Source organism: Tyto alba, unplaced genomic scaffold (genome assembly GCF_018691265.1).
Source record: "Tyto alba isolate M040663 unplaced genomic scaffold, T.alba_DEE_v4.0 Super-Scaffold_6, whole genome shotgun sequence".
Lineage (NCBI taxonomy): Eukaryota > Metazoa > Chordata > Aves > Strigiformes > Tytonidae > Tyto > Tyto alba.
The window spans coordinates 39521860-39547451 of NW_024881327.1; the positions used below are offsets into that span (position 1 = coordinate 39521860).

General features: G+C 34.8%; 1 protein-coding gene across 3 annotated transcripts in view; it reads right to left on the reverse strand.

Moving 5' to 3' along the window:
* The window catches only part of CPEB2 (cytoplasmic polyadenylation element binding protein 2), a 56821-nt gene that overhangs the window by 22071 nt on the left and 9158 nt on the right, over positions 1-25592 (reverse strand). For 2 of the 3 annotated variants that reach the window (XM_032984439.2, XM_032984438.2), the window contains exons 3-4: positions 19210-19300; positions 10202-10252 (exon numbers count right to left, since the gene is read on the reverse strand). In XM_032984439.2, the coding sequence (XP_032840330.2) occupies positions 10202-10252; positions 19210-19300 (142 nt within the window). Of the gene's footprint in view, positions 1-3221; positions 3246-10201; positions 10253-19209; positions 19301-25592 lie in introns of all 3 variants that reach the window. The other variant, XM_032984440.2, reaches the window with a different exon arrangement.

Here is a 25592-nt window from a genome sequence, read left to right on the forward strand (position 1 = left end):
TTAATTTCTAAGAAAGCAAAAGAGAATTTTAATAAATGTTCAAAATGTAACACTTGAAAAATGAGTCACACTGCTGATTTATTCTTCTCACTCTCGAATTTACCCCAGTTTCGGAGGGAAGCCTTGTGGTGGTTCCTAACACGTAGCAATCTGCAGTAAGATTATAGTTACCCTGAAAAGCAAGTGTAGAATCACAGAAGTTCATGGGATGACTTTGCAAATGCAAACTGATCAAAACACCTGTACAGACGGGCGGGCAGGGTCAGGGAGTGAAAGCAATGGTAATTGTCCCACTTATTTTTCCCCCATTTCATATTTACAAATTTTAGAGAACTCCAAAATGAAGAGACTCGGAAGACCAGGATGTGCATCTCAGCATATTCAAACTTTCATGGCTTTAGATTAGCAACATAAAGATTAATGACAGTTTCAAATTCAGAAGTCAGTCCTTTACCTGCAAAAAATCTGAAAGAAACACTTTTGTGAAGCAAAATAAATACCCCACATCGCCATTTCTTCTGAAGTGCAATTTTTCCTGTTTCACTCATTTTAAATATAAGTATTAATTAATTCAACTGCTTTCAAAAACAAGCAAGCAAACAAAACCAAAAACTGACCTAGCACAATTTTGGGAAATAAGTTAATCTTCCATGTCAAATAGTCAACTTTTCCAGATTAACCCACTGCAAATCCACACAGAGGAGCAGTAGGTCCCTGGCAGTTGAGTCTGCAGTTCCTTAGCTGTGAGCCATACTGCAGTCTGTAACTTTTATCCCCTCTCAGGGGAACACTACCAGGAAAGCCCCGTAGGCCACCTGCAGACATTGTGCTGTTCAGCTAGGAGTGAGAGCAGTGTGAAAGCCATTCGCTTCCAGAAGACCACCTGAGAATCAAGTGCTTAAAGACAAGGCTGGAGAACAGACAGCGAACATTATGACCAATGACCTATGTTGTGGTAATGCCTAATGACCCTGATTTGGTATCTAAATGCATAATAAAAAGACAGTACATCAAAAATACTGATTTAAAACACAAGATGATAGGAAACAACCAAAGACAATAAAACGTCATGAGGATCACAAAATAAAAGCAGGACCCCACCACTGCACTAAGTAACAAAGACTAACTACAACATCTTTACGGTGGCATTTCACATTTATATCTTAAGTAGGAATCAGAAGAGCACAGCAAATGCAGAAAGCTGTAGCAGGCCCCTCCCTTCCATTAAGAATGGTGTTATGTGTGTTTGAGAATATGACTAGTGGGGAGCAAGCAATGGCATCCGTGCTTGCTATCACAAGGATGCATTCAACAGCTAGATAACAGATCAGCAGAGTGCCTTTAAAAGCGGAATCATGTAGCTAGTGCTCAATGGGGCAAAAAATGAGGAAGCAAGGGAGAAACTGAAAGTTAGCACAGTTGGAAGAAGCACCCAGGCAGATTCTTCTTGTAAATCATCTATTTAGACATAGGAAGAGCAAGATCATGCTACGAAAACTGCAGCAGCTGAGTAATGTGGATATAAGACTAATAAAAATGATTGGATCTTGAAGATGTGTATGAGAAGTGGTAAGAAATGGCTACACAATCAAGAAAGTGGGACGTAACAACGGATTTCGGAATTGCTGATGTAAATGATGAAGAAGATGGAGCTGTTATTGTGACAGTGAAAGGAAAAAGTGGCTAAAAAGAACAAGAAATACTCAAATTGGAGGAACTTGCAGGAAACTGCAAAAGTGAAAATTTTTAAGAATTTTCAGTAATATATGAGAGTTATTCTTAACATCTTAAATCTAAAATGACTGTAATTAGTTGGGATATCTTTATAAAAAGTACATAGATTTGCTCTTTACCTCTGCAAGTCTCTATATCACAGGAAAAAAAGAACCTTAAGTGATTTAAAGACATGCCAATTCTAATAAACTTATTTGCATTACAATATTGCCACAGAAGTATTTAATTGTGTGTGTGTAAGGGTCAGTTTTTGTTGTGTTTTTGTGTTTTTTTGTTTTGATTTTTTTTTAAAAAACCCCACACAGTTTATACTTAAGGGAGGTATCTCTTCAGATCATGAAAATTATGGTTTTGTCTTTCTCTAAAAATACTTAATTATTCCAACTTACAATATAAAATAGTATACAGGCGGAAAAAATAATCAAAGAATAATCATCGGAATAATTAATTTTTTACCCACAGACCAATATTATAATTTAAGAACAATAAGAATTTAAGGATCTCTTCCCAGTACAAATTAAATCATCAGAACATGTTCTGGAGTGATACTGGAGAGATCGGTTTTACTTTAACGTGAGTAAAGGTTTGACAAAAGCACTGCAGCTCCTCAGCTAAGATGACATAGTGAACAACAGATTCACACGTTTAGAGTGACATGTATTATATGACTCCTAATACTTTCTTCTCCTTCCTCTTCACTTTTGAGTTTCTCTCAGATGAAGAGAGCAGAAGGTGATTTGCTAGGCTTTCACATTTCTCCTGATGTCTGTGAATTAAAAGTATAAGCACTTTTAAAGCCTTGTTTTATGACAGTGAAAAGAATTAAGCAGAATCTGCTAGGAATTGTCAAAATGTGATTGCACTATGACATACATCAACTATCAGTTATGAACCAAAGCAGAGAGACACATGAACTTATGTGCATGTTGTGAATACCGAAAGCTGTCAATGTTTTTGCTGCACACTTTACATGGTCTTTATAAATACCGCAGGTCACATCATCATATAGCTAAATCAGTACACCTTTTCCAAGGTCAGTGAGAATATATTGGTTTATATCATGAAAATCCGTTTGCGATTTCTAAGAGTTGCCTACTAGATTTCCTGCTAAGTTTATGAAAGGCTTTTCGTTTTTACTCTGTACACTACCACTTCTACAGAAGCAAAAGAAGACGAGTTAGAAGAACTAGCAAACTGTATGCTTTTAAAGGGGGCAATGACTGCAAGCAGTAGCCATTAGCATGAACTAAATTACAATTAGAACGACATTGTTTTAACCGATTAAAGGATTGTAATTCAAACTCTAAAAAGAGATCAATGATCATAATCCAGACTGCGCCCCTCCTTCCCCCACACCCTCCATCTTCCCCAAACTAAGACAACATGCAGATAAGCGTTTATAATCAACAATCTGGATTAATTAATCATAATGATCAGTAACAGCTCAATCAGAATTAATTGTACTGTAACAAACAGAAGTGAATTACCTCGTCTTCGCCCATAACTCCTTGCTGCATGCAAACAAAGGACAAATTGTAAAATGTCAAATAACTGTATCATGCCCACATATGAAAATATTTAAGATAAAAAAGAACTATGTGGGTAAGAGATAAGAAAAATCTGCATTGGTACTTGCTACTGATAATTGTAGATGAATGAGAATGCATTAAATGAAAATCTCACTTAAAATACTATACTATTTTACTACTAAATTGACATTAGCAGCAGCTGTAAAGAACATAATTTAAATTATTTCAACATGTCTTTATACTTCACCGTAACTTCATGTTAATTATGGATGCATAAAATATGGTAACTTTGTAATTCATCCTCACAAATGTGATTTGCATCTTATACAAGTGTCTAAATAATATACACGGTAATGAAATTGTAAAAAAGGAAAATATTACTTTAAAAAGCCTGTAACAAGCATTAAATTAAATCACAGAAACATCCTGGTCCACGGAACAGTTTGTACAGTCCTTTGCAGTGACAATACAAATGCTAGAAGCCATGACCTTCCTTTTTCATGAAAAGACCTAGCAGAAAATTAACCGCAAGGTTTTGTTTGAAACAAAAGACTCCTTGTGGTAGCAAACAAAATCAGGGCACAAGTCACAAGAAATAGCATTGTATCAAAAATACTGCACAAAGGCAATGCAACAATTTCTGATAGACTGCAATTAAATCCAGGATTTTCTCAACTTTTGAGTTGTGCAAGATTCTTGAAGAGATCATGCTTATAACTACAGTTCAGAAGACCATACTGATTGCTTCTTTGCCTGAAAGCTAGGAAACTAAAAATAGACAGATTACTAATACAAAAACTATTAAGCTGTGTGTAATTTCTTAGTTACGTTTCCACAAAGTGTTTTCTATTCCTGTTTCACAGACTTTGTATCTGAGAAAGATTACTTTAATCATTACAGCATTGTAGTTAAATATCCAAATGGAAAATATTACGATAATGTTATAGCATCATTTATGAACAAAGATTGCTGTGTCTTGGCATTATTATTTTGATTTTACTAGGACTCCATACATACATCTCTCCTAAAAAGCAACTGTGGTTCTGGGACACTGAAATATATGCAGATTCAAACTCAGTGATTTATAAATGTCATTCCCTGGTCCGTTCTCATATTATTAAATACTTATATTCTGGTACCTCCCATTTGCACAGGGTTTTTAAACATTTTTAGTAAGAATAGTGATTTTTTTCTTATCCTGATCCCTTCCTACTAGGAATTCAGTGGATTGCTTATGGAATTCTGAAAATATGTCTTTGTTTTTTCTCCTTTAAAACTGTTGTTTTTTTAAACAAAAGTCATTATATTCCCATCCAACTCACATTGAACTCACCTTCAAATTTATTTTCTTTCCTCTGAAAGAATTACTATTGTTGAGAACAGCCTTTCAGATCCTCCAACTTACTACTAGAAAGGCAAAACAGAAAAGCCCACTTTCTGAAAGAGACCCGGGTGTCTAACCAACTGGAAAGACCTAAATTCAGATTTCCCACCTCAAAATAGAACCCACAAAACATAATGCATTCTTCTATGTGATTAGTTCTCTCATTAGTTGCTGCTGCATGGGGAGACCGATGCCAAAATTCAGGCTTGTTTTCCTCTGAAGTCAGGCGCTTACAAGACACACAGTTCTACGTCAGGGTTGCAGCATGAACGAATCTCTTCTGACTCTTGGCCAAAGTCACTCCCACACAGCTTTAGCAGTAACGTCACTAAGCCCTCATCTAACCCGCTGTATGCCTTTTTTTTCCTTACACAAATAAAACTGCGAGTAATCAGGGCAAATTCAAGTGCATCACACTCATAGCAAGGACTGCAGTGCCATGTTCTCTCTCAGAGAATATACAAGTGCATACTAATAAGCATCTTTTGGTACAAGCCTCAGTAATTTTTCTTCTCTTTTGCCACTGCTGCTCCTTTCTACTCACCAAACCAGCTCACCTAATATTTTCATAGTTAAGACGAGCTGATATGAGTACAATATTTTGTTACATAACACCTGAACTGTTTTTCTTTCTTCACTTAAAAATAAACAATGGTAATTTTAAGGAGAAACAAAAAAGTGTTATTAAAATGCTATAAAAACCTCAATGCAATTCAACATAAAAGGGTAGTTTCTGCAGTATTTAATATACATGGAAATTACAATGATGTGTTAAAGTTATGTGTATATTCTTTGCTACCACAAAACAATGAAATCAGAGAAAATGGGAAAATAACTGTACTTGATTTACTTTATTTACTTTACTTGTATTGCAACCCCCCTTCCCAGATATTTATCTGTCTTGTCTATTTAGATTGCAAACTGGTTTGGGCAGGGATTTTCTGTCACTTTGCATCTAGAGAAATGCTGTCCCATTCTTAGACAATCTGTAGGCATTGCTGCAATTAAGTGCCATCATTAACATCAAAATGTATGGTTTTGCAAAACCATTTTTCCCCGTTTTTATCCAGACTTTAAGACCACAGTGGTTATATTATAGGGAAGTTGTTTGAGTAACAGTAAGTACAAAGTCTTAGTGTTACTAAAAATATGATGTTAAAACAAACATATCCTATTTTCATGAAACTGCACTATTTTAATCTCTCCACATTACATACATATAAAAATATAAGCTTTCTTTCATAGGCCAGATACTACTTGTGAAAACAGTTCCACTGAATCAAACTTTTTGTATACTGTAAGCAATGAGATTATTATTTCTGATATTAGATTCAATCAGAAATATTTCAGTATTTATTAAAATAACATGAACATGTTTTATACCTTTGAAAGCACATATGCTTACAGAGCATCTGATCTGTATAAACATACACATTATATATATTTACTTATAGATTTAGCCATACATATAGTTTGTTTATATATATATATATGTATTTAATACATACATTTATGTAATTAGTGCACATGTTTAAATAAATCATTGCAGGGGAGACAGCCCTTTGGAAAAGGCCACACTGTAGGCAAATAATTAATTTACAACAACAAAAAAGAGACAAATTTCTTCCTTCCATCCTGAACTTGTTCAAAAAGTCATACAGAAATATTTTTTGTATCTTCTAGTCTATGAAGCTGGATATCTTAACTAGCCAAAAACTCTGGAAGATTTCAGATGAGGGAGTAAGTACAAGAGATACACTTTTATTCCAGAAAACATAAATTAGGCAACACATGCAAGTAGTATAATGATACCCAATAAACATGAAGTCAACAACATTGGAACTTTCCAACATTAAGACTGCTGTAATGTACAACAAAAGCACTGCTTTATAGTTAAAACTTCCTGTTTCTATAACCCTGAAGGCTGCATCTGAATAAACCTGTCAAAAAATTAATAACCCCCCTTTCAGTAACTGAAATCATCTCAAACACAGAAATGAGACAGAAGTAAATACACTTTTTGTGCATGTTTACCTAACATCAAGACAATATAACTTTGTACATAATGTCAGCAATGCTAACACACGGATAGTAAATGCATAATTTCTATTTTATTCAGACACGCATTTCAAATATATACCAGAGATCAAATATGTACATATTTAAATAACTCAACTAAACAACTGAGCTGAATTAAAAATACTGTTGTGTAACAGGACAAACTACTTAGCAAGCTTCCTATATTTGAAGATAACTATGAAATTTATGATAGAAAGATAAAATACTATGTCACTAAGATTCCCGATTTAATGATCAAATGGTGACAATGAAGTAATGAAATAATTTTCATGAAGATTTATCCGTCATTTAAAGATATCCATAAACAATTATGGCAAAAATTTCCCCAGAATCTAGACTAAAGGAGGTAGGTGCCTAATTCCCATTTTATTCTATTGGAATTGGGTGCCTAAATTCTATTATGATTTCTTTAGAAATCACATCTTCATAAATTTTAAGGCTGAAAGAAATCATTATGACACTCAAGTTTGGTATGCCTAACAGACTACAGAAACTCATTTAGCAATTCCTGTACAGGAAGTTTAGTAACTTCTGTTTGAAGTAAACCACCTTTTTTTAGAAGCACAACCAGCTATAGTATCTATAGGATTGAAAATCTAATACTCTCTTGCTAAACTAATCAAATCATGAATTATATTAAAATAGTCATTAAAAAAATTAAATGTGTTAAAACTAGAAAAGGGGAGGGAACCCTATAATGGGGAAAAAACACCCTACACCCCAACAAATTGGACTCCTGCATTATTACTTGCTACAGAAAGGTTCTAAGTTGACAATTAAAGATGTACTCAGGTAAACCCATTCCAAAGTATCTTTTTTTTGACTTTTGAGAAATAACAGCCATTAAAAATGCAATGCTTTTTTTATAGCTTGAACTGAAACAGATATAATTATCAGATATATAATTTATTAAAACACATAAATCAGCTTTCCTTTAGTTCATTTCATTACTTTAAATAATGAGAACTGTAAATATCAATATTAGGTACAGTTCAGTAAGTACACTTTAAATGAGCTGGAAAAGATCTATCGTTTAAGAACATGAAAAACTAGCTAAAAATAAGTTTTATCTGGAAGAGCTTAGTCTTAAAAGGGCTGAGGAATTCCAGCCTGCTCATGTCAGAACCTTAGTGGGATCCAGAGATACCAATCCACTAAAATCAAGCCATCTAAAATCCAGTGAGAGTCATGATTTAGTGTATAAGTATTAGTGCACACATAGATGGGCCCAGGATCCTTACAAAGGTTAATGCTTTTCTTTCATGAAGGTCTGGTTTTCCTGCTCCATCTCATAGCAACTACAACACTTACTGATAAGGAAAGGGACAAGTGGGAGCCTCTGGATTACTAACTCTCCTCTTCCCTACTCCTCCCTCCAAGGCACCAATTACAGGGATACAGGGAAATGTTAGCTTGAATCCACTTAAGCAGAGAAGGAAACTGGAGTCTATAACTTTATCAGCAAGTGTTCAAGCTGTAATTCTCATTCCTGCAGATTTGGAGGAAGTCCCTCACTTCTTGCTAAGAAAGTTTGTGCAGGGTCTGAGCAGCTGCAGCTTCCCAGAAGCTGTGCCCAGCGCTTCTGTTCTCGAGCTGTGGTTCAAATACTCCAATGTGAGGTGGCTCTGAACAGTGGACTGCATTAACGCTGCACTGGACTGCATTAACATCCATGTACATCAGACTCTCCAGGTACATGGCAGAGACCTTAGGTATCTAAATCAAGGCTCTGAATTAAATTCTAAAGGGCACACCTAAAAGTCAGGTGTTGCAGCACCTCTCTTTACATACCTAAATTGTTATTTTTATCTTACCTACTGAAGGCTGGAAATAATATTGCAGCTTTTAAAGAGGACAGCAGTCACATAAAGTGCTAACTTCCAAACTACGGTGGAAGTCCCACCAGCATTAATAACAAACGAGATATTTTTCAGGGCACATTCTAGCTCTGTGGTAAGGTTTTCAGTATAGACTGGTACCACTGAGATGCATTTTCCAATGCTCGTGATAATAGCAACCCCCCTTTTTCCTAGCTATTCTGCAGAGTAACAATGCTTCCCATGTGCTCTTCTAGCTCACAAAACTATAAAAAGAGAAGCTCACCATTCTAGTTATTAAACCAAAAGAATTGATATGAATTTCTTACACATTGCATTGAAACATTTCACAGTTGCTGCTAAGATTACTTAGTTTTTAATACCTTCCCATCTAACACTTCATTATAAATCAGCAGATAATGACAATTGCACCTATACCACCTGAACAAACCAGCAGAACAGGTCTTACATTTGCAGTTAAATGTAGAGAGTTAACTGCTGTAAATGTTGTAACATCAAGCACACTGATATGCAATGTAGAGGAATCAGGATTATGGCCTGTGTGGGCTAAATACTAATTTCATTTCAATAGTTAGGTAGCTATTTTCACTTTTCAAGGCACTCCATTGTCTTAAAGAACTATTCCATACCAAAGGACCTCATTCTTCAGATTCTGTTGCTCAGTATTTTTCCTTTACTGGGCATAAAGTTAAACCAGAATTTCCTTAAAATTGTAAACATTTACTCAGTGTTACACAAGAAAAATCAAGTATTTTTCACATTTTCTATCTATTTGTACCAGTGTAAATGACCATGCAGAAGTGTAAGGCAATTAAAAACCAAAGAGCTCCACAGAACCACAAACCTGAAATAACTACTATGACTGTATTTTTTTAATAATTAGGTCTTTACTGGTAACGTTTAGACCCACCAAGTCAATGACAAAAGTGTACTTGCTTCGTGTACAACAGCTTCCACATTTTCTAATCTAGAGAAGCTGTGGCATTATAGCTCTAATTTTTCCCAATGTAGAAAACAGTTGTGTGCAAACCCCCTGATTTATTATTGACTTAGATGGATTACCAAGCTCTGCTTCCTTCTTTAGCCTTGAACAAAGGCTAAAGTTCATGCCTTCACTGAGTAGCAGATGTTCATGAAGAGGGAGAGGAACATGAACATGAACTCTAACTTCAGCGTGTTTCACAGTTAGAAACATATTTGACAAATCCAGTTCCAAAAAACCCAATCAAAATCAAATGTTTTTTCAAACAAGTCTATTAGAAAGTATCTAGTTCACCCTTTATTTACATGAGAGAGAAAAACATGCCTTTCTGGCCTTCTTATTTTTCTAATTCCTGTTTCTGTACAACAGATTTCTAGCAGAACCTTACAGAACGTAACACTGGTTTGCTTGAGAACAAAAAAGAACAGCGCATAGTTATGAGTATTTCAGATTTCAAATAAGCTAGATATAATGAAAGGCTGTTGCAAGATTAGCTCTTGCCATTCAACTCTGAAAAATGGCAACAGTCCCATCAGTGTTGAAGACTTGAGGCAAGTAACTCAATAACAGAATATAATAGCATAATTTTATACCAACATGTCAGATTTAAGCTAAGCTAGAGATAATTAGAAACTGTTACAAGATTAGCACTTACCATTTAACATCAGAAGATTGTCAGTCCCTGGGTGTGGATAACTCAAGCGACCTTAAAAGAAAACAAAAACCAAAGAACAAAACAAATGCAGAGATTTTAGCTATTGTGCTAGAAAAAATAATGAGAAATCACTGCTTAAAATTTAAATATAAACTATATTCCCAGTTTGCCTAAGGAAAATAAAGAGCTAATATTTAACTCCAAGCACATTAACCAACAATACCCTTGACCCAAGTTAAAGCTGACAAGAACAGACTTCTTAACCTTAATTCTCTGGTCATAAGATCTGCAATGTGCTTTGGGATCAGCTCCAATAGGATAAAGCCACTTTTTGTTTCATGACACCCAGAAATAGTGCTGACTGCTTTAGTCTTCTCTTTCATAGTGACTGTGAATAACTGTACTATGCACACTGCTTAACAGAGTGGCATTTTCTACAGTTTAGTGCTTCTCTACAGAATCAATTTAAGAAAAAATCATGTTAATAGGAAATAAGGCATTAAAATTTTATTAACCAATTTATGACTGTATCTTGGGTTATTACATATGACCATTGTATGTAGTATTTTTCAGGAAGTCTGGCAAAGCTAGACTATTGGTTTATCTACAGAATTAACAAAATTAAAAAATATGATAGGTAACATTTTCAACACTTTTTATTGAATAAAAATTACATTAAACCCTCCTACCCTGACATTAGAATTTTTCAAGTATTGAATTTTACCACACTGGTGGAATGTTATACTTTACTAGTTAAATGAATGGTTTAAAATGTACAGCTGAAGTGTCTGTTCACTACAAACTCCTTTTTATTAAAGAAGACGTTTTTTGTTTACAGGAAGCTGCAAACATACCAGTAGTGCACACTGACCTAGAGAGGCATTTACAATAGCTGCTGTGTTTGGAAGAAGTGTGCTTTAATGTGCAAAAAACTGCACTTCCATCTATCTTGCTATTCAAGCATATTTGCTTGCTTATAATCCGTAAGCGTGTATAAAAACATACTGTATCTTAAACGCTTAAATCTTTTGGAGGAAACAAGAATGTTTGTGGAGGCATAAAGAAGAATCCAGTCTGGAAGCAATGGGTAATTAGACCTCGCATGGGTTTAAAGGGGTGTACATATACGCAGATGGCTTGCAAGATCTGAGTAACTATTAGTAAGACACTGTCATACCCTAATAAGCCTCACTTTTCTAAAAAGAAACACAGGGGATAAAAAGTTTGGGTTTTTTTGTTTTGTTTTGTTGTTTTTTTTTTTTTTTTTTTAAAAAAAAAAACAAACCAGCAATCCATATATTAAATAAGGTTGCCTAACAATTCATATCATACACTGATTTCCACTCCCCCATTGGTAAAACCCATGTGATTAGCAGCAAGAGTAGAAATTTCTTAAAATAGTAGTTATCTGTCCCAAGGGACACCTTTGGGGTTGAATAAAAAACCTTTTTGCTGAAAATCTGTAAGTAATAGGGTTTAGATTTTGCTCTTCCCCTTTAGGAAACCAACATGGTAATTTTCTATCAAAAAATAAAGAAAAAATATACATTATGCGCTCTTACACTCAAAACTTCAAAATAGCAAGATTAAGATTACTTAGGATATTTTTATTCAGCCTTATAATTTACAGACATTCTGACAAAAATATTTTTATACAGCCATGTCCTATTTCTCTTCCCACAGATTTATTATAAGAATGGATGGTATCAGAACACCTGCAGATTAAGTAGGAACTATTTGCTTTGGAAGTTGAAAGTGTGGAGAAAGCAGTGAAGGGCAAGAGAGGCCTCCTGGAAAAGAGCAGATGAATACTACCCAGAAGGACTCTGCTGTCTTCTCTAACCTCTACAGAATTTTTGAGCAAGCTTAGGTGAGACACTAAAAAAAAATCTTTGTAGGAGCCTCTGTCTTCATGCTCTGTATAATCAAGATGTCCAGTTTTAACATAAAAGCCATTTTTTCTGTCATGCTGAACATTTACAGCTATACCTAATGTTTCATGGTACTATAAATATTCTGCCCTTCTAGTAATGCATGCTGGTATAGTAAGAAAAGAATTAGGAACAAGGCATCCTTAAACTGCAGTCTGGGAGCTGTCGCTCGTTTGCTCAGCCTGGTGTGTAAGTCACTACTTCTTAATTCTTTGGTCTATGAAAGTAATACTCATTTTCTTAACAGCAAGGATTTTACAAGATTACTGTCACTGTCATGTTTATATATGGTGCTACAGAAATGACTTGCAACAATATGAGCTGTTTCTTGCAAATCACAATGCTGTATCTATCCAGAATAACAGAAATTGTGGGAAATTATCTCATCTTGAACCTCCTTGAGTCTGCTGTAAGTCTTTCCCCCTGTTGGTATACATTTTCCTTCTTTTCTTATTCGGCAAGGAAGACAAAAGATACAATTTTTCTAGAATTACTCCAGAAAAAGATATTGGATTTAAGGCCTAGTGGGAGAGAGAAGCCCATCAGTGTCAACACCTGGAGAGGAAAACTGTTTCAGAAGATAGTAAATTCTGGGTTTACAACTCTGGTTTTACATTCTTTTACTTTTTTTCCCCCCGCAGCTTCACAAATAAGCTGCATCTGAAACACAGGTGCCAAACTGAAAAAGCTGAAATAATAAAGCATTCCTCATTAAGGAGCAGGGAGAGTGTGCACTAGGGATCTGGGCCCACTAATGCAGTGTAAAACCAATGAATCACACAAATGCAAAGAAACCAAATCTTGCTGCGTTACGGAGATGAATTTGCTAGCTCACGTAATGAATGATCTGAGGGTTAGAAAGAAAAATGAGTAACACAGTGTTCAGTACACGTACAGCTGTACTGATGCTTCTTTTAAGTCTTATTTACATGGTTATTTCAATGAACTCATACTTTGTATTATAGTATTCTGGTAAACTTAATACTTGTGTTTACTAGCGCTTGGACTTAAAACCTTAAAAACATTTTTAACATAGAAGGTCTGCTTACTCCTTCAAAATACAATCACTTCTATTTGGTATCTTAATTTAGGTTCTTATCTCTCAGATTAATCTGTTGAAGCAAAACGCAGTGTTTCTAGGGTGCCCACCTGAATTTAATGATACATGTAAATTCAGAACACTTCATGCGTGGAACTGGGTGCAAGATCAGTCTTATACAGAGCTCAGATTACACTATTTTTTAACAGATTATTCTAGTTAAATGGACATAAGCAATATTAAATCTCACTTAACACATCAGTATATAAAATACAGAAAATGGGAGCACCATTTTATAACAATTTACTTTGCTTGTATGACATTTTTCGTCAGCTCTTTCCACTGCACGTTGTTCAATTTGTTAAAAAATACCTACCATTTTAAGAACTGCCCTCACCACAAATCCTATCTAATCCCATCCTACTTCAATGTCAGTAATCTAGAACTGTATAAACTGTTCAGTAGATATTCTAGTGATTGCAGTGACCTCCGCCTGCCCAAACAAGAAATTTTAATAACATATAAAGATGCTTTACTGGTTTAAAAATCAACTACAAATTAGTTAGAGAATATGTAATATTTAAATAATAGACGTATTCCATTCCTGAGAAATGAAAAAGTAATCACTTCATTGATTTGTCTACAGCTCTTAGCTCTACAGCATCAAAGATTAGTAATTTGCTGCTATCTGGAACAAGTACAATGCCTAATAGTACAGTACTGTATCATGAAGTATCACATTACAGAAATTTTCTCTGTACAAACCTGAACTTGCAACTTTGTCACACTACTGCTAATTAATAATTTTCATGTATCATGGCTAAATTCAAAATAGCATTCCTATGGAAAAGAAGGTATGTTTGACATTTCTGATGCAACTTAAGTTCTATTAAATTTAGCCCCCTCTTCCATATCTAAATGCGACTAATGTTAACAGAACTGCCTGGCATGTATTTCTGACAACATATTCTGCCGTAAGAACAGAAAAAAATAAAAAGCTTGCAAATAAATTTTAGGGGGCCAGTTAACCCACTAAATCCACCTAAAAGTCTTGCTAATCCAAACCGTGAGGAAAAAGTAACAAACTTTGTTTTAGCTACATTTCTGTAATCTCTGTTACTAATATGAGCAATGGAAATTAAGATTTTTTTGAGGCTTTTTCTGAGCATACAGATGTAGTTGTGCTTACCCACTTTTAATTTTAAGACAAATTCATATCTACTTTTGGAAATGCGTACTTCCTATTCCTATTTAACTGAACTGTTGGAGGAATCCCCATATATGAAAATATTTAGAATAGATTTAAGTGTAATAACCACTTTAAACATTAATTCAGTTTCACAAGTTTGACATTTCATGTCTACTCCCCTCCCCCCCCCTTTTTTTTTAAGTCTTAAATGGTTGAATGAAGAGACTGTCATCACAAATACCTTTCCTATCTTCATTTTTTCAAGAGATCTCCTGACTAGAAGACAAAAAGCTTCCAAGTTAAGCCTTTCCCAAACTACTTTAACAGACCAGTGAATATGGCTGAGGATTGCAGCCGTTTCAGAAAGCTCAGTTTTTGAATCAGTGTAGTTAAGACAACAGCACAAACCCATGTTTGGATGACACCTAGTTACAGAAAGCCTACATATTACATTTCCAAATGCTTGTGTAAGAACTATGTAAGTCATAATGAGGCTAAATGTTTTGCCTCTGACAGTTGATCTATTTAGGCAAATCAGTCTATCGGTCTTAAATATATTCTTTTATCATAAAAAGTTTATGTGAGAAACAGGAAACACTCTGTATGTACAATTTCAATGCCTTTTATATGACTAAGGGTAAAGTTTTTCCTTTCATACTGCATAACTTTAAGCCTTAGAGCTTCATAACACATAATATAGAACAAATTTATTTGAAAACAAAAGTTACTGTATGGAAAGAAAGAAAAATGTTCTCCACTGTGTTGCTGAGTCACTATTGCTTTTTGTTTTACTTCACTGAGCATGCTCCAGCAGGTTGCTTTTAAAAGATGTCCAACAGCTGAAAAGCTCAACTGAACCAATTTAAAGGGAAAATAAACCCAAGAAAAACAGACTTCTAATTGCATCAAGTTATTTTTCCCCACAGATAAGCCGAGTAATAGTGCTTTACTTTTATTATTACTAGCTATACAAAAAAAATATACTTGTGTAACTTGTGTACATGTGTAACAGAAGACAAATTCAACATAAAGTTAATATTCCTTCTTGTGACTCCTACTAATATAGTTATGGCTAATTCAAGTTCAGTACTATCTCACACCTACCTTGCAGAGCTACAAGAGACTTAGTCAGGAAGCAGAAAATAATTGTAAATTGAGTACAGTATCAATACTCTTGCCTCACTAAAGACAAGCCCTTAAATTACATGGAAAATACCAGTCTTGACTAGAAATGTTTGGAACAGTAGATAACAAATTCCATTAAATCGCCTGATCCTCAGTTCTAATACATATTCCATGCAAAATACAACCATTTCTTCTAAATTTTTTCCGTAATCTGTTTTAGTCCAAATGTATTACTTTCCTGTTTCTGAAATGTCTAGAATCCAAGCTTTCTACATCTTGACATCAAGAAGCATTGGTATTTGGGAGAGGAGAAGGGAAAAAAACACAGGTACACAAGAGGTATGTCTGGAAAAGAATTATACTACCACTACCCATGCATTTCAGGCCATCAGTATTGCAATTCTTCTCTCAAAATAGTTTTAAGGGTTATTAGAACAATAAAGAGGGTATTAAAGAAAAATTATGTAAAAATTAATTAATTTATTTTAACTTCGGTTTACATTCCATTGATTAGATGGGGTAATCTTAAACATACTTAATCTCTTATAAAATTCATTTCAAGAAAGCTGCATGGGGAAGATTAGTTTTAATATCACCACTATTTCTGCTGCAATGACTAGTGAACAGTAAAGCATCTATTCCTTATTAGCCTACCTTGAAAAAAGGTCTTATTGGAAACTAAAAATTACTTATTTGTTTTGATGTCTGTAGTAGTGCCTAAACTTTGTCTAAGTGAAGCCAAAACTATATATCCATAAACAATTTTTTGGCAGGTATAAATGTAGCTTTTATGTTTGAAAAATTTTTCAAGTTCATGAAAGCAAAAGCGGTAAAATCTAACTTTCTTCTAAAATGGATCTTGAAATGCAAACCTCACAGCTGTGAACTAGTACACACAGTGTCTGTTCTACATTGTGCAAAATCTAAGACAAGATGCTTAGTCATAGTCCAGATATTGTAAGCAGCTAAATCTGAAACACGTGCTTAAAATTCCAGGGACTTTCATTTTACTGCTGTGGTCAGATATAAAAGATGCATTGTTTTAGTGTACATAGATTTACTTAAAAACTTGTAATAAAAATATTCCCTAGTTACAAAACAATGTCTAGATACAACAAAGTATGTTATATATTGAAAACAACTAAACAACAATAATATTATTAATCCTGTGCATTCTGCAAGCAAATGACAGGTTCTTAACTAAATGTCAGATTTTCTGTGGTGAAAAGAAAAGACACAGAGACCAAAATAACGAAATCAGTGTTTCATGGTTTCCAGAAAAAAAAAAAAAAAAAAGCTGCTAAGAAATTACAGAAATGCCAACTAATGGTGACTAAACAGAAGAAGGGTACAGAGGAACTAAAAGGCTATTTTAGGATGTGATCTCTTCTTCCCATTTTCAGTCAGTAAGGAACATTCCTCATGTCTTACTGTTAATAATGTAGCTGTTTCAGCTGAAATAATAACTTCCAAAGAGGGGGAAAAAAAAAAAATCTTAACCCATTTAAATAACAGCACACAATTACTCTATTTAAATTCAGTTGGCGTGTGCATTGTTCTCTGGCACTCAAACAAAAAAATGGCTTTCCTTTGAATTCATCACTATCTTTGGCTTCCATCTGTTTTAGTTCAAACATAAAACTTAGCAGAATTTTCACTGCAAGGGTATGATGGTGAAACTGTTAAAAAAAAATTAAATCTCTTAACTGCTGACTGAAACCACACACTTGTGTCCCTAAGAAAGCACAGTATAACTACCGAAACCTTACTGAGTTTTTCAAAAATGTCTTATGTATGAACCCAATTCACTTCAAAATCTTAAAGCTTTGTCTTGTCTTATTCTCACTAAAAAAATATTACTGGAGGTACATTGTTTTTATCTATTGTATCATAATGAAATACAAAGAGACAAATAAAAATAAAACTGGGTCTCTTCTGTGATAGCTGTGCCTCTGAAAACTCTTCTGCATTATAAAGCCAAAACGAAAATAGCGAGATGGCAGGAGGAACTGAACAACCACTTCCATTTGTCATGTCAGCGTGTATAGAAAAAAAGTGAAGAAATTGACTGGTTTTCAGAAATGTGAGATGCGCCAATGACAGTATACTGTGGTAGAAGATCTGCATTCTCTAGTTTTATGCCTAACAGTAGCTTTACCTTTTAATATTCTTCCTGATGGTAGATTTGTGTTCAGGTAACTTTCAAAGAAATATTAGTCACCACTTTAGTGTGGCAAATTGAAGCAACAATGCTTAGAAAAAGGGATGATCCAATAAGTCACCTTGTCTTTGATGACATTATGCATGCTTTTAGTCCACAGCAGTTACCACTGGACTAATTGTTCATGGATTTCGACCCCTTTATGTTACTTAGTAATGTTTTGTGAACATGCAGAATGGACAGAAACCGAATTTAATAATGGATTTAAATGATAAAATTGTTAAAACTGTAATTAATTATCTGTAGGCAGTAAGAAATAAGAGATCAGATTTAAGAACATCTAAGAAAATTTAATTTCAGCTCCCACTCTTATGAGAAGGAAAATTAACAGGCTAACTAAATGCTACAGACTTACTGATGCTTTGTAGAAATTTTCAACTTGAAAAAAACCCCGAATTTTTGGCTCTACATTGTAAATTTTGCAATACTATTACATGGTATCTGAATACTGCAGGTCTTCCAGGTGATTACAGAACCATGAGCAGACTCCAGCAAAGTGTCTTTCATCCTTATGTGCTAACATTATATATATAAAGTCTAGGAGCCTCTAGAAATGGAGAATGAATGGGAGAAAATAACAATATAAAAAGAAATGTTTTTTAAATTTTGTATTTTTTCCAATTGCTTCAATACTGAGAAAATTTCTGCAAAACAAGCCTGAAGTCTTGAATAATTTTAAAGTTAGATTGTGTTAGTCTAATTATAACAGCACAAATGAAGTAACATTACATCAGGCCAAACAAAACAGCTTGTGCTCCCTGCCCCAAAGTTCAATGGTAAATGCCACCTGAGAGTAAGCATGGAAGAAACAGAATTCAAAAAAGTGAGTTAATGTACAGTGAATAGAGGAGTTAAAATTGAAGCCCACAAATATTAGCTAAATGCTTACTTCTGTGGCCAAATGGTTTGAACAGAGCCCAGAAAGGTAAGAGGAACCAGCATTCTAAAGCCAAGTGTACTTCTGGACTTCTTTAAGTCAACAGAAAGTGGACAATTAAATGATTACCCTCTAGGAACTTTGAAAAAATAGTTGAAAAGACACAACCTGAATCTATCAGGGGACTTAATTTTATTTTCAATTTCCACTGCAAAGAAAGGGAAAAATTAACTGGCTAACACTGGTAGCAGTTTGACTCCACTCCCACCCTCTTTTAACTACCTCTAACCAAACAGTGTGTCTTCACAAACTGAGGTAGAATTTCCTACAGCAGACAAGTATTCAAGTATTTCAGATAAAACTAACTATGAATTTCTTGGGGGGAAGGAGGGAAGGATAGAGGGGAGAACAAAAAAAAACCTATGAAGACACTAAAGCTTAAGTTTTAAACAACTGTAAACCAATGTTTTCAATAAAATACAACTTGAGATTGACCCTTCATGTGACTTGAGAAAATAATTAATTTGCTATTTTAATATGAACCTAGAATCTAAATTAGCAATCAGTATTAATTCAAATATGCAGAATGGATGACCCTTTTTTCTTTATTTAGCATAATAACATACCTTTAAGTGGATCATGCTCTGCTCTCATAATGTCAATAAGGGAGTTTTCCAAAGAGTGCATATTCAGACTGTCATACATTCTATTTCGATCCTAAAAGAGAACAAAATCCTTAGTATTGGAATACAAATTCTGTAGTTTTTAACAGGAAACTTGAAAGGAAGACAAAGGTGCCTTCTAAAGGCTGTATGCTCAGACACTCTGGAGATGGACAATGATACAAAAGCTTAAGATACCTGAATTTATTAATGGTAAGACCTGATTTTATTAACAGTAAGTTTAACAGCATCCAAATATAAAACTAGAGATGCACTGTGAAGAACTCTTCTGTGTATGCATTTTGATAGCCTGTGATTGCCTGCTTCCTTCAAAAGAACTGCTTGAATCAGTTCTAGTGATCCACAGCAGAGTTAGACATTAGGCTGTTTAATGAAGGAGACTAATGTCTGTAAGAGCTCAATTTCATTTCATGCAGAAGTTAAATAGTAAGGTGGGGACCTGCAGGACAAGGAGGACAGTCACCTCATGTGAAAGAAAGCATTTTCTTGGTACTTGACTAAGTACCTCACATGGGCCCTCAGCCCCCTGCTAGGACTGCACTTCCTGGCTTCTGGGTGATTAATCTGAGACCCTCTGCATACAAAGGCTTAAATTACAAATGGTCAGCACTGAATGGTTAAAGGTTGGAAAATTAAAGCTAAACTATGAAAAGAAAATGTCACAAAGCTTACTAATAGATTATCAGCCTTATAGAGAACAACTTTTTTTCACGTGTAGATTAAGAAGAATTACCATCATGTCTTAGAAATATTCTCACTGAAGTTAATAAGTCATTATAATAAATCATAAATGTTTTCACTGATTTTAATGCTCAACTAAGACACGTTCTCCCATGTTTTCTAATACACTCAAGTTACAGACACAGAAAAAAGATGACTGCTAACATCTTTGGTCTTTCTGCGATGCCTTCAGAGACTGAAAATAGTTTGCATAAAACCTTGATCTATTCTACTTGCAAGGCTTCTGGCTGGACTGCACTGCACTTAAAGGAATCCTGTAATCATGCCTTAATTTTACCGTTGTTTTCTCTTGGGTTGCACTGCAGAGTTGCATTCAACAGAGTAGGATGAAATACACCACACAAATACCATGACCATTAAAATTCACTAAAGACGCAGCCATCCACTTAGTACATATATGATGGGGGCAGAAGGTATCTGACCTGCATACCCACTGTGACTTTCCCTGACAGTTCAAAAGAAAGTAGATTGATTTCAAACTACGTCCCTCAGTAAGCAGGTATTCCTCATGGTTGGGGACTGAAAAAGCAGGCTTTGAAAGAAAGGTTTTCTATGAGTCAGAAACTGTGACTTATCAACAGCTTTGCAAAACAAGCCATGATGAAATTAAAATTTTACTTTCATCTTTCTTAGAAAGTTTAGACAACTTGATACAACATTGCGATGAAGAAGGAGAAGCCTTTTTTCAGCTCTCTCTCCTTCAAACAACTATAAAGAGTAATGGCTTCCTTTTGGGTAAGCAATCTGTGTTCATTTGACTGGATCCTTTATTTTCTTTTTGGAAGCCCTCAGATAATTTCAGTGATAAATTAAAAAAGTAGGTTGCTCTTGTCCCCTGCCATGTCCAAATGCCACTGACACTTTGTGAGGTGATCTTCAACTTGGTTTGAATGCCAACAAGTCATCACTACTCTTTCAGTTCACAACAGCCTTACTTTGGGACTGGTTGGCTTTCACTCTGTTCTCTAGCTGTCCTGAGAAGCAGCAGAATGAAACTGAAGTGACTAATCTGCTTCCATGCCCTTGCAGGTTTGTTTCTCAGTAGCACAATGAAAAGAACCTGCTTACCATAGAAAACTTGCTTTATACAGAAAGTGTGTGCAGTGACAAAGCTGGATCTGTTCCCTACTGTCCCCTAGCATTCAGAAAATCTCTCATCAGGATTTTTAACGAAGCCTTAAATTCAGCTGAAGTCAGTACTTGGTAAGTATTACTTGCTTTTGCAAAAATCAGTGCTAAGTAAACGGAAAACATGCTTTTCTACCTCTGTAGCTGATAGGGGAAAAGAATTAGCATTGATAGAATGGGACTGAACTGTATGTGTGACACTAACTTTGTTAGAGGCTCACTGAATAAGATTTTCTTATTTATTTTTTGATCACTGCTATATACATATATGTTGAGATAACACATGACTATCTGGCAAATGGTCATTACTGTAGACTTAAGTTTTCTCTGGAGAGCAGAAGCCTGTAAGAAAGGGCTCCGTCATGGTTAATTCCTAAAACTGGCTCCTTTGGTCGTGGATCTTACAGAGAAATGGAAAAGTAAAACTGTGAGAAGTAGCAGTAGAATTTTTCTTTATAACATGTATTTGTGATTCATTTGTAAACGGCTCCACTGGCTGACGTGGTGAAATGTTTGTAACTTCACACTAGCATCATTCTGTTTTGCAAGTTCTGTATCCAAAGTGAAAGGTCTTGCGATGCTGGAAGCAGAAGAAAAACTTTTGCCATCCTCTTTACATCTTAGAAAGTTCATGTCTATATAAAGCTAAAAAAAGAGGTTTGTTTCTTTGAACTGTATTACTTCATTTCTGGCAGTGAAAACACGCAATGGACATGAACCGCATAATATAAAAATGTTGCGAATAGACTAAAGTAAAGCAGGATTTAAATATGGGAACTTTATTCTGCTCTTTCACTACTGACATCACATTAGCCACTTGTGAGTTTGGGTAGTATCCAGGTAATCAGGTTATTCAAACTTCTAACATATATTTCAATTAACACTGATGAACTACAAACTATAAAGAAACATCATCTGAAATGTAACTATCTCTACGGGAGTAAGTAATTCTTTGGGTACAAGGTTCATTTTAAACCTTCGTGCAACTATGCTTTATAATGCTAAAACACTGCTATGCACTCCCCAAATATGTACATCATCTCTTTAAAGAGCACAGTTATCTATGCAAATATGAAGCTTTCATTTCAAAGCAGAACTTTATAGTATTTCAATAATGTAGGTCACATCAGCAAAGATTTTCTATTAAGTTCAGCTGTAGAAAAAAAAATCCACAATGGTTTCAAAGGGGACAGTTCTACTACAGCATACTCTATTCAATTAGAAAACTTCCACTGTGATTTTCCTCGATCTTTGGGACAAGCACAGAAAGTACGAGCATTGAATATGATTATTTTACATAGTTCTCCATGCATGTGAAACTAGTCCTAATTCTTGGGACTATCTTCAGTTTCATTATTTCAACACAGTTGATAAGCAGTTATCTTCTAAACCAACCTGGAACTACCTTTAAAACAACACAGAAATAGTTCTAATTCTTGGGACTATTTCTGTGTTGTTTTAAAAGTAGTTCCAGGTTGGTTTAGAAGATAACTGCTTATCAACCGAGTTGAAATAATGAAACTGAAGATAATCAGTAGTACTGAGCCACTGATACATAAACCTATATGTTAATACAGGTTTTGTATCATCCTGACTCCAAAAACCCCTTTTCTCAAGGCTGAATTCCTGCAAAATATTTTGCATTTACCTCAGCTCTGTCTGCAGCTCATCAGTCCTGTGCTAAGAAGCAAGTGAACTCTTGCTGTGTCAGAAGGCCCGTATCTCAGTGGAATGTCACAACATAATGCTATTTTTTTTCCCTGAGCCGATAGCTAACTTCTCACAAGCACCACAAATTCTCACACTCGTTTATTTCTTTTTAACTGTATAATAATTTGAATCCTGCTTGATCTACCTTTCCACTACCAGAATCACAGCTGCATTCATACACAGCAGAACTGAAAATGAGGTTTGGGTATAACTGCCTACAGATTCAGAGGTATATGGCTAAATGACAAACTGTCACCTCAACTTAAAAGTTAAGATTATGTAAAAAAGCTTACAGAAAAGTGGTAATTATTTCTGAATTTTTACAAATTTACACAATATAGAAGAAACATGAAGTAACCTACACAGAATACAGTTAGTGATAGAAGGACTTTTGACAACGTCATGCAAAATATATCTACAGAGCATTTCAGTAGTCCTTCCCCCATACGTCTAAATATGGAATGAATGGGAGGAGGGCAGCTTTCTCTGAAGAGCAAGTTTCAACACTAAATTGTTGGACAAATCATTTTTCTTGGCACAATCTATTTAGCACTTCTAAATATATCCATGCAATTTATGCAAAGCTTATCCTGTTTGAGCATTTGCAGAAACTCAGTGCAGTCACATCCCAAAGCTTATATATTGTCATTTATGCATAAAGCAAATAGAAGGACATAAGCCATTAAACAGTGAATACAATTTTGCTAATCTTTAACCATATACACTAAAAATAGATGTTCACACTTAAGAAAAACAACTTTGAATTTTGGACACATGCTTTACTGACCTGTAGACTTTAACATAGGCATTAAATTCAGTAAATGCAAGTATCTTTAAAGTATACCCCTTTACATGTCCCTTCATATTCTAAAGAAATGTAGCACCATCTGATGGGGGGCTGGAAACAACTTAAAAGTCATAAAAGCTTCCAGTCAGTTTAGATTATGGTCTTAGCTGGCTGTAAAAAAAAGACTCTGTAGCTTTAACCTTACCGATTTAACTGAATTTTTTTAAAAGCTCAATTAAATAAACTTTTAAAAAACATTTCACAAACTAAAATGTTAACAAGTTCCATTTTTTCACCTTAAAACTGACCCCTGAACAAAAATGTGTTTTAAGACTAAAAAGTGACAGTTGATTTAATAATAAAGGATTCACAGACTTTAAAAAGTACCTGAATATAGTATTCAGTGTTAATGTAAGCAGTCATAACCTAACAATTAAGTACATTATATATTCTAGAATATCATCTTTGCTAGCCTCTAAACTTCAAGTCATTCTCGTTTTAGTGAAGACATACTATAACCATAAGCCCCTTGTTGAAACCACAACTAGTGTAAATGAGAAACTTAATACGAAAGCCTATGACAACTACAATTTTAGCTCTATAAAAAAAAGCAAGGAGGAAGGCTTAAAGTAGAAGCATGAAATTGCTTGGTTACTTTCCATGGTGTCATTAGTGGTAAAGATGAACTATAATATCTGGTAGACATCTGTGAACGGTCAACCTGACAACAAAAGTGTTTTAAAGTTAAAATGACACAATCGGCTATGTAAGCTAGCTAAATTGAGCCTAAAATGCACCAAGAACAGGTCCTGTGGCAAAGACACACCTACTTCCCAACTGCATAAGTATTTAAAAACAAACAAAAAAAACCCAACAGCATGTACTGCTTCCATAGTGGAGTACTTCAGCTCAAGAATATACATTCATAAACTGGAAACAAACCAGACATGTTATGGAGATGATTAAAGGCTTGGCAAGATTAGACTTACGAGGCAAATCTAGAAGACTTGTATATTAATAGCTTCAACAAAATAACCAAAGAAACAATTAGACATTTGAAGGGGACGTTGTTATTCAGGTTTTGGGTTTTTATTTTCTGGGGGGTGGGGTGGGGGGGGTGTTACCCTCTCCACACCGCACCCTGTCCCCCCATCTAGAAACATCTATACCATCTTGAGTACTTAAATGAAAATACATCAGACCATACAGTAAATGTACTGTTGGATGGATCTTAGGTGAGAACGTATTCTTTTTAACTTAGAGAACAACTGTGCTTTGGCAGACAGAATGAGGTAAGATATGCTACTTAGCGTATACATCGCTATACTAACACAGCTGCTAAATATTTTGTTGAATTTCTCTAACTCTGATTTTGGCTTGCATTGAATGGATGAGCTGTGTAACTGAAGCAAATTTTAACAGTAGGAGAGAATTCTTAGTTCACAAAAAGTCATAAAAACATTTTTATAGTAAGCCTCACAAACTTTCTGCTGATTCCTTTGAATTGTTCATCTGTGCAGCTGCCTATACTATTTATTCAAAGGTCCTGATCCTGAAGTTAGGAGTATGACAGTAGATCGTTTTCTCCAGTTAGACACATCCCCAGTATGGTCCTCAGACACAAATACCTGGTTTTGTATATTATTTAATCAGTCTCGGGTAATCAATCTACTTCATTAAAAAATCCTGAAGGCACTGTTCTGTTGCAGGTATTGCATTAGTAAAAATAAACTTGTAAATCCTGGTTTATAAATCAGCATTTGGACAATTACACTAGTCTGAAGACTGAGGCAATTTAGCAGCTAGATACTCCCAACGCCTTCAAGTTTAACATGAGCTGCCAAACACTCAGCACTTCTGAAGAAACAGGCCACCTATTTAGGAGTCTAAATATGGCATTAAGAACCCAAATTTAGCAACTTGTTCTTCATTTAATATTGGCTGGTATGTGTATCATCTC